The 9,266-nt window shown below is 42.9% G+C and overlaps 1 protein-coding gene across 4 annotated transcripts; it reads left to right on the top strand.

The window, feature by feature from the left end:
- The first annotated feature begins 519 nt into the window (after window positions 1-519).
- LOC125297553 (caspase recruitment domain-containing protein 8-like) lies at window positions 520-8,182 on the top strand. Of its 4 annotated transcripts, none has more exons than XM_048247977.1 (6): window positions 520-679; window positions 2,567-2,659; window positions 4,773-4,845; window positions 6,088-6,241; window positions 6,433-7,463; window positions 7,670-8,182. In XM_048247977.1, exons 2-6 carry the CDS (start codon window positions 2,588-2,590, stop codon window positions 7,930-7,932), a joined length of 1,593 nt encoding a protein of 530 aa, XP_048103934.1. In that variant the 5' UTR covers window positions 520-679; window positions 2,567-2,587; the 3' UTR covers window positions 7,933-8,182. The 4 variants fall into 4 exon arrangements, with proteins under 4 accessions (XP_048103934.1, XP_048103933.1, XP_048103931.1 ...); XM_048247976.1 differs by lacking the exon at window positions 520-679 and adding an exon at window positions 3,375-3,585 and having other exon boundaries at window positions 2,602-2,659; XM_048247974.1 differs by lacking the exons at window positions 520-679; window positions 2,567-2,659 and adding an exon at window positions 3,106-3,585 and having other exon boundaries at window positions 7,670-7,904; window positions 7,980-8,182.
- The last annotated feature ends 1,084 nt before the right edge of the window (window positions 8,183-9,266 follow it).

The following is a 9,266-nucleotide window of genomic DNA, read 5'->3' as shown; positions in this document are numbered from 1 at the left end:
ACTCAGTCTACCCTAGCCTACTGTTGTTTAAGTGTCACAAACTCCAGGCTGAAGTCAACTAAACTGTCACTTATTTTATGATAAGAAAGGACTTTAGGTGATTTCTATTTTCTCACCAGGATCAACTTTTACAGCCTGTCCTATATAGGCCATGTTTATATGCTGTTTGCAGACTGACTTTGACAAGTTCCTGTAGAATGAGTTTTGGTCTGCAGACTCTTTAGACTCTAAAAGATGTAGGCCACATGTCATTGCAGCCTGCTGAGCAATTCTAAATATATCTGATGTCAACACTGATGTCACTGATGGCTGTCAGATCGTGTTATGGTCCAATTTGTTACTTTCAGTAAGTCAAAGGACATGCCATTATTTCATAGCGGTCGTCGGCGTGTCTCACGTCGGCATGGTGTGGAAACCCCTCCGCGCGGTGTCGGAAGGCTGTGCGCCACCAGACAGCGCGAAACGGCGGAAGGATATTGTACTTCACGTCATCTCAGTGCTTAGGCTTTCGCGAAGCAAACATGTCTGCCTAAGGGAAACTCGCAAGTTACATACAGGGGATATTTGCAAAATATAATTCTTTCAAGGTTGAAATCGTTGTCTTCCTTTTGCGCGTCTGACAGACAAGTCAACTATAGGCACACCAGATCGCCCTAGTTGGATTTTCAAACGAGAAAAGGTAAAATATTACCTTGGAAATCCAGAGTTTTCGCGAGAGCACAATGGAATTGTCTCTGCGATACACTATTACAGACCCGGCGGCAGACACAAATTCACGGACGGGCATTACACCTTTCCAGGGGGGGCACTGGAACTTAAATTGATCACGGTAGTTTAAGCTTACACTTGACAAAACATTCCAATATGAAAATGTAGATGCAATTGTTGAAAAATGGTGCAGCTCCTTTAAGAGAGCCCTGTGCGCAGGGATGGAGAGAGAGAAAGCGAGAGGGGATATGTGTGTTAGAACTGAGATGCGTGTGGAAAAAGTAGACGTGCTGTTGAGACTGGAGCTAGTCATATTCAAAATAATGCAAAACTAAATCCGCAGATAAAACCAAAATCCTCGTTCATTTGCTAACCACTTTCAGATAGAGTGTTAGGGAGTTAGCCCCGAAGTTACGGATAACTTCGGCCCTGGAGTGGTAAGCTCCCTGTTCTCCGACTAGGTCAGAAGAAAAAAACTGTAAAGGTTAACGCTATCAAACAAACCCAGAAACTACTAGGCATACTTCTCCTAACTACGATATGAGATATAGCCTACCTGCGAGCCGATAAGCTGTATTTGTCATCGGATGACAGGGGTTAGTGCAGAAGTGAAGTAGACTGCGCCACGTAACCTCCTCTCCATTTAGGTGATGTGCTTACCTAATGTTCCTGATTGATTAGCTACGGAATAATACAGATTTTACCAGTTTTATTTGCTACTTGCTAGATTGACAAACGTATAGGCTAGGCCTACATTTAATAAGTGTTCAAAATCAATCTATGGGATTGGGGTTGGTTGGAGCAGCCAAGCTCGTTCAGGGCGGGCACGGATGACTTCCAGGACGGGCCTGGCCCCCCAAAGCCCCCCCATGCCGCCGGGACTGCACTATTACATTGTTCTTTGCCAGACCCTTAATCTTTCTAGATTATCAGGGTCTGGATTTTCCAGGCTAGTAAAATAGTAAAAGGGTTTCGGACTGGGTGAAAGAAGTTGGGATACAAGAAAGACTGGAGGTAGTAGGCTATGGAGTGAGGGGTTGGCATTTGCTCTGTTACTTTTACTTGTAAGGGCGTTTTCAAGTCCGAATGTAATGTGTTTTAGTGTCTGTGCCACACGCGCGCGTAGGTCTGTTGCTTTTCACTGTCTCTGTCTTATTTACTGTAAGGTGCCCTGATATTTAAAAACATGGAATCTGACAGATCGCGTTTGCACGCCGCTGCTTCTGTCAGTCTTAACATAACAGAACTGACCGCATGTTTTCACCCTCAAAATGGACTGTTGCCCCGTTTGTTGTTGCTAATAATTGTTACCAAATGCAAAATTATATTTATTCTGTCGTCCACATGTTCATTATTGGAACAGTGAAGCGATGTTGCGTCCATGTGTGGCGAATGCGGCGGAGCAATAAAGCCTGCAACAATGTTGCCATAGACTGTCATTTTATAGCTTACAAACAGTAAATGCAATTTGTAACATTTTCCATTAGTCTTTCAGTTTCGTATTATTATGTTGTTATTGAATATCTGAGGGCATTCAACGGCCTCTCGTAGGCTAATGCACCGAAACAGTATACCATAGGCGGAGGCTCTTGCTTTTGGAATTTCATGTCAGGAGTAGCCAAGGCTGTTTTGTCATTGATCTAGCATTAGGTGTAGTTGACACCAGTGTGGCAATATTATCACATACACTGAGACCTACCAGCTTTATGGACTGAAGCCTACAGTTACTCAGATGATTTTCATTTGAGGTTGTGGTTACGATATAGCAAATGATCGCGTGCGTTCACGTGGGCATCTCTGCCTTTGATGATTGTATTCGCCGAGAATAAGTAGGGTACTCGGTTGTTTTATTTTCTAGATTTAGTTAAAAATCGCAAAGATGAACCGACAACAGCGGATTGCCGATATTGGAACCGATGAGGAGTTGAGTGACCTGCTGGACTTTAGTGCGGTAAGATTGGCTTTAAAGTTCATCTAGGTTTTAAATAATAATTTTTCAAGATTATTGTTGTTTATGCATCTGTTATATGTGTGACAGTGCCATAGCAGTTCTCTGACTAAAAATGTTGTTGTACCTTGAGAGAAAGTGGAATAGAACATTATGTCCAATATTCCAATAGGCTATATGGTTTAATGTTCTGCGTTATGTCCAATATTCCAATATGTGGTTTAATGTTCTGCATTTCTCATTAGTGAGTCACTTTGATACTAAAAGTATGATTCTATGTAACTAATGACTATGATATCTGTACTGTCCCTGTGTATATCTGTGTGTGACTGTATTTAGAGATAAGCGGGAATATTATGACTTTGCAGCTATCTGCTCCGGATTGCCAGGTTGCCACTAATCAGGGTCTGATTCAGTATAGTCCATGTGAGATGGGATGACCAACGCCATCTCCCGTCAGCCTGGAAGGATACTTAAACCCTAACTATTTCCTTGTCTAGTTAGAGCAGCTGATGGATCTTTAGGTGAAGTCATGCTGTCTCTCCCTTGATGCTGTAGCGGTCAGCTATGCCTGCCTACTTATAATGATAATAATATATTAATTAAATAGTAACTGGTGGGTTTTGGAGTAGACTGGTGGCAGTTGAGGGGATCTGTTTGTGTTGGGACGTGACGTGATGACGTGAGTGAGCGTAGGCCTGTCATTATTTGAATGAAGTCTGTGGCGGGGAGAGTGTGGGCCGATGGCGGATGAGTTGCGGCAAGAGAGAAGTACTGAGAACGGAAAGGATCGTATGGATTCTATTGGGATACTCTGGTGGATTATTCTATGCCCTGGGAGCACTTTTTGGACCCCGACATCCGTTTCCGAGAATTCTGCAAGACACAGGGAGAAGGAGCTTTCTATGACGAACAGCGCTGGATGCCGGGTTTGATACAAACTTTTTCTGTTGTGACCGGTTTCCCTAAGCCTGTTTGTAGCCTCCAAAAACCCTTTCACCTGCCCTCAATACCTACCGCTGCCCCAATCCCATTTAAATTCCTCGTTACAACAAACTATAGCCTACTTTTCCGTGGCGGCGCCCACACAACAAAACGTCTCACCCCTTCTTTCACCCCTGACTCCTTCAGTTGATATTTGACTCTAACTTTTGATTTCATTTCATACATTTTCTTTCTTTCATTTTTTTTCTTTTGATTAGAGATCGTATGCTCTAGGAGCACGACTCACTTTTTGTTGTCGGCCTATGTGACCGACGTTGTCGGAAAACTGGTAGCCTGCATTAATATTCCTGAGCTCAATAGAGGGTTGTTGAAACTGACTACTATTTATATGTATGCTATTGTACGAAAGTGGGTTAACGAACAACTGCGTATTGAACATTTTCAGTTTGGTTTGAATGGAGTTTTTTTTTATTATTTGGGGGCGATTCCTTTGTTCATATGCGCCTTGAGGGCAGCTTACCTACAGCTAGGCCTGACGTTGGAAATGCGCCACGGTCTTAAATACTGTTGTGAAATTGAACATTTCAATACACTCATTTTTCATTTAAAAGTTCAGAGTGAAACCGAGTCTCCTTCCCATATACAAAAAATAAGCTGGCGTAACTGAAATTAATATATGTCCGTGTTTCAGTCACGTTACAATGCGCATCATTGTAAATAAACTCTGTTCCTGATTTTTCATACTTTTGGTCTGACTGGGTCTCTATTAAATCTATGGTATCAAAATTACCATCAACCTGGACGTTTTCTGGGTCACTTAATCTTGACCTGAACCGTGAACTTTAATGCAGTGTCTAGACCTGAGATTAACTGATTTCTGTCCTTGTCACCCAACCCAAAGTTCAAATATTTAATCACCACACTGACTGTGAATCTTCCTTCAGGATAATTTGGACATTTTCATAAGTTTAGTTTAAATTGACATGAGCTGATGTTTTGTACGTCACCAGTGTGCAAACGATCGAGATCCCCTACGCAGAATACACAGAGATGCACGTGTTTCTTTTGAATCATCAATCAGACCTTCATGCAATGTTTCTGAACACAGTGCATGCTTTGCGTTGACTGTGGTGTGGGAATGTGACATTGAGACATGTGTCATCTCCTACAGCTGTTCTCCCCACCAGTAAGCAGTAGGAAGAACCGGCCGACCACCCTTGCAAGCAGTCAGTTCACCACTGCAGGTAAGCCCTAGAATAGGAGGACCTCACTCATGCACATTTTGATGGGTATAGAGGCTCACTCATGCACATTTTGATGGGTATATAGGCTCACTCATGCACATTTTGATGGGTATATAGGCTTCTCAAACCTCTTGCCTGTTTTTAATCCAACTGATTTGTGGCAAATCTGGAGGTGTGTATGTGGCTGTGTGCAGGGCGTTACTGTTTGTGGTTCATCTGTGAAAAGGCATTGAGGCTGACGCTTCAAAATAATCAGAGACGTGAGCTGCACAATTAATTGCATCCTTCAAGATTTGGTAATTGCATTAGTTAAAAATTGTGATTTTGATTATAAATCGATTAATCTTTCAGCCCTAGTGTGTGTGTGTGTGTGTGTGTGTGTGTGTGTGTGTGTGTGTGTGTGTGTGCGCGTGTGCGCTTCATCTGTGCCGTAGAAAGCTCTCTAAAGCACTCTACTCATTTCAGTCTGAGAAGCGAAGCTCCCAGCTGGCTATGGGGGCCTTCCACCTGGAATTGCCATCAGTCAGTTATGGCCGATATGTGCAAATCAAGAGATCTCCCTCTCTCTCTCTCTCACACACACACACACACACACACACACACACTCTCTCTCTGTCCCTCTCCACCCTTCCTGATCCACAGAATATTTCTCTCCTCGTCTGTCATGCTGCAGTTTTCCTGTAGACTTTATGTGTGTGTGTGTGTGTGCGATTATAAGTCGCAAACGCTTAATGATAACACGGAGTGATATGAATGTGATGCAGCAGCAGTGTGATATTGTAGGTGAAATGGCCGTCCACCACTGTGAATAATGTAAATGTAATTTGAGCATTTGAGTACATACTCTGAGCAGTCTGATGAAGCCTAAATAGACACGTTGTTGACCCTTGGCAATATTATGGTTTTTGTCACATTTAGAATGCATATTATTATTATTATTATTATTATTATTGTTCTGTAGAGTTAATTAACTCCCCCTGCATTGAACAGTTTCATAGATTTTCTTACAGTTGATGAACTCCTCTGAGTGAACAGTTTTACAGAGCAGCACACCCCAGCCTTCCTTCACACACAGACACACACAAACACACACACACACACACACACACGCACACATAAACACACACACATACTGTACACACACACACACACACACACACACACATATAGGTTGATACATTTTTAATATCTCAATGTAATTCAGTCCCAAAAAGGAAAAGGTCTTTTGTATTATTTCCACAGTTGACAAAGTCCCAGAGCCATCAAATGTATGTGGGCCTAACGTCATTGGGGAAGATTCCTCAGAAGACACTTTTCTGGACCAAGAGGATTGGGATTCTGTAGACAATCCTGACTGGAGGAGAGACATGAGAGGACTGTCTGATAATATGGCTGAGTACGAAGATTTAGATTTACATTTAAATTGATTTTATGATCTTAATGAATCCATGCTTGATTATAGGCACTGAATTACTCCAATTCAGCCATAGTGTGTTTGGTTGTGCTAATTTAATTTCTTCTTTTCCAATACCTTAACAATGTTTCAGCCACCATGTCAGTTTGTAATTAAAATCTTTGCTCTTAAAGGTTGGACATTTCATCAGGCAAAATTCTGTGTCAGTATTTCAAACAAACAAACTGCTGCAAATCCTGTGAAGACAAAGCTGAAGACACCTCACACTGGATCCTGATGGAACCCTCTGTTTCCATGGAGACAGGAGTCCCAGTGTATAAACACAGCTCTCCACCAGGAAGTTTTGAGTGCACAGTGTCTGGTTTGCGCTGGGTGTGTGCGGTTGAAGTGTCTCTACAGTATCACTTTAGTGACCCCCATGTATTCAGAGCAGAGCTTGCCATGTTGCAGTATGAGCCAATTGGTCCCTTGATGGACATCAAAGTGCTCTCAGGTGAACTGTTGGAGGCTCATCTGCCCCATTTTGCCTGTCTGGAAGGTTCAGACTCCTCTCTTAGAGAGGCTGTGAGAGTTCTGCATGGGGTTGACCGCAGTGTGACTCTAGAGAAATGTGAGCTGACCCGCTTCCACGCAAAGCTCCTCAAGCCCTCCTTCTCACTGACAGAAGTCCTGGTGAAATTTGGAATCCCAATGAAAGCCCATCTGGATGTGTTAATTTACCGCACCAGAGTGACACCCCTGGTTCTCCTCACATATGTCGTGCCACGGGATGCTTCCATGATTCAGGCCGTTGAGGAGGATTTACGAGAGACACAAGATGCTAAGAAGATCAAAACACATCGACCAGATATGTCCATTTGGATGCACACAAAGTTTAGCTTGAAGTCATCTGCCAGTCATGCTAGAAGTTCCCCACCAGAAATCACCCTAAAATACATCAGACCTCCTGACCTATTCCGGGTGGTCATTGATAAAGCAGAGGACTGTTTTGATTTGGAGCTGATCAGTGAAGGGCAGTCCATATGGAAAGCTACACTGGAAAGCTTTGAATTTGGTGAGACTGGAGAAATGGCATGCAGTCATGAAATGCCCTCAGCAGCATCCAGACATTCCCAAGTCATGACCCACAGAGAGGTGGCTTACACAAGCAGAGCTGCCAGGACTGATGAGGAAGAAGGGAAAATGGCCTCCATGTCACACAAAGGTATATAATCCAATGCTGACCTTTATAAAAAACAATTATGTACAGAATAAAACATTTGAAAGATATTTAAACCTAGAAGTTTGTTCTTGTTTTGCATTGAACATGATTTGGATTCAGGTAACTACAAAATCTTACTTAGGTAGAGCATAGTACCAGTAGCAGCTAAAGTCAAAAGTCAAAATCTTACGTTAATGATCTCGTTCTAGATCGACTGTTCAAGATTCGTCCTGATCTCATCAAGAAAACATCGGGAGCTCTACTCCGAGATCTGTTGGATGAACTTCAAGCTTCGCCTCGTGTGATAAGCAGCAGGGAGGCAGAAGACGTCCTGCAGAGGACCAGCGTGCTGCAGGACCAGGTGACCTCCCTCATCGACATGGTGCTTAAAAAGGGGGACAGAGCATGTGGCATCATGCTCTCCCTCCTAAAAGAACTGGACAGTTACCTTTATCAAGACCTCGGCCTGTAAAAACAAACCTGTGGCATCATGCTCTCCCTTCTTAAAGAACTGGACAGTTACCTTTATCAAGACCTCGGCCTGTAAAAACAAAGCGTGTAGCGCATGGTCTCCCTGCAGGTGAGAGAGGAGGCTGCATCATCTGTACAGACAATATGACAACTCGGAAAGAGATGAAAAGATGGTTATACGTTAAATGTATGACCAATATGTTCATCAACAAAACTCTGATACTTTATGATAAATTGTTATTGAAAAGACATTTTCTGCTTTCCACTTGTCACTGTTGATTTATTTTTAGAACCTATTAGAGCTTCTACCAGCTCTTGGATTATATGCATTTGTACCTAGTATTTTGAACAATATTTACGTGTATTCTATAATCTATGTCTATAATTTATGGTTATATATGTAATCTATATAATCTAGCTAATGTTTTTTTTTTCCTCAGTTAATGCTATTTAGGTTATTTCACAATTTTATATAGATGTTAATTGATGCATTATAATGTATCTAACCACCAAAAAAATTAATACCATTGGGGGCTTGAGAACCTGTGTTCTCTTTGAAGGATGGGTCTGGGTCATAAGTATAAGTATATACTCTTAATCCCATGAGGGAAATTTGGTCTCTGCATTTATCCCAATCCGAGAATTAGTGAAACACACTCAGCACACAGTGAACACACAGTGAGGTGAAGCACACACTAATCCCAGCGCAGTGAGCTGCCTGCTACAACAGCAGCGCTCGGGGAGCAGTGAGGGGTTAGGTGCCTTGCTCAAGGGCACTCCCTTGAATCAGCAACCCTCCAGTAACAAGTCTGAGGTGCTAACCAGTAGGCCACGGCTGCCCATCTACTGACCTGCACCGGTTTGGTCCAAATGCTCCTCAGACCAAGCCTCACAAAAAAAAAATTTGAAAGCCTGTATGTGGCAACCACTCAAAATCAGCAAACATGTGAACAATGCTTTTGGAAGTAATGGTAAATGTCAGCTATTCTTTAGTTGTCATGGAGCTTGATGTGAGTGTTTACAGTCACACCCGTGGCAAAATAACATCAAGCTGGCGACTAGGCTGTGCCCTGGCGCCGGTCTCATTGGACCCCTCATCATTGCTTGGCGTTGTAGATCTTTCCTGATTTGAGTCCCAAAGTATTTCCGTTTGATACATTTGTGAGAGCATTTTGTCTGTGTGATGCATAAAGCAACCAGCCACCTCCTACTGGACACGACTACGCTGGTTTGTCTCTCTCTACTGGTGCTGCAAGATTATCGCAGCCACTGCTGGTCAGCTGATCCGAGCTAGTACCGAGAGGTTGGGTTACAGTGGTTCTCAAAGTGTGGGGC

The sequence above is a fragment of the Alosa alosa genome, chromosome 7 (genome assembly GCF_017589495.1).
Source record: "Alosa alosa isolate M-15738 ecotype Scorff River chromosome 7, AALO_Geno_1.1, whole genome shotgun sequence".
Taxonomy (NCBI): domain Eukaryota; kingdom Metazoa; phylum Chordata; class Actinopteri; order Clupeiformes; family Clupeidae; genus Alosa; species Alosa alosa.
The sequence above is the reverse complement of the archived record's forward strand: the minus strand, read 5'-3'. Positions and strand labels throughout refer to the sequence as shown.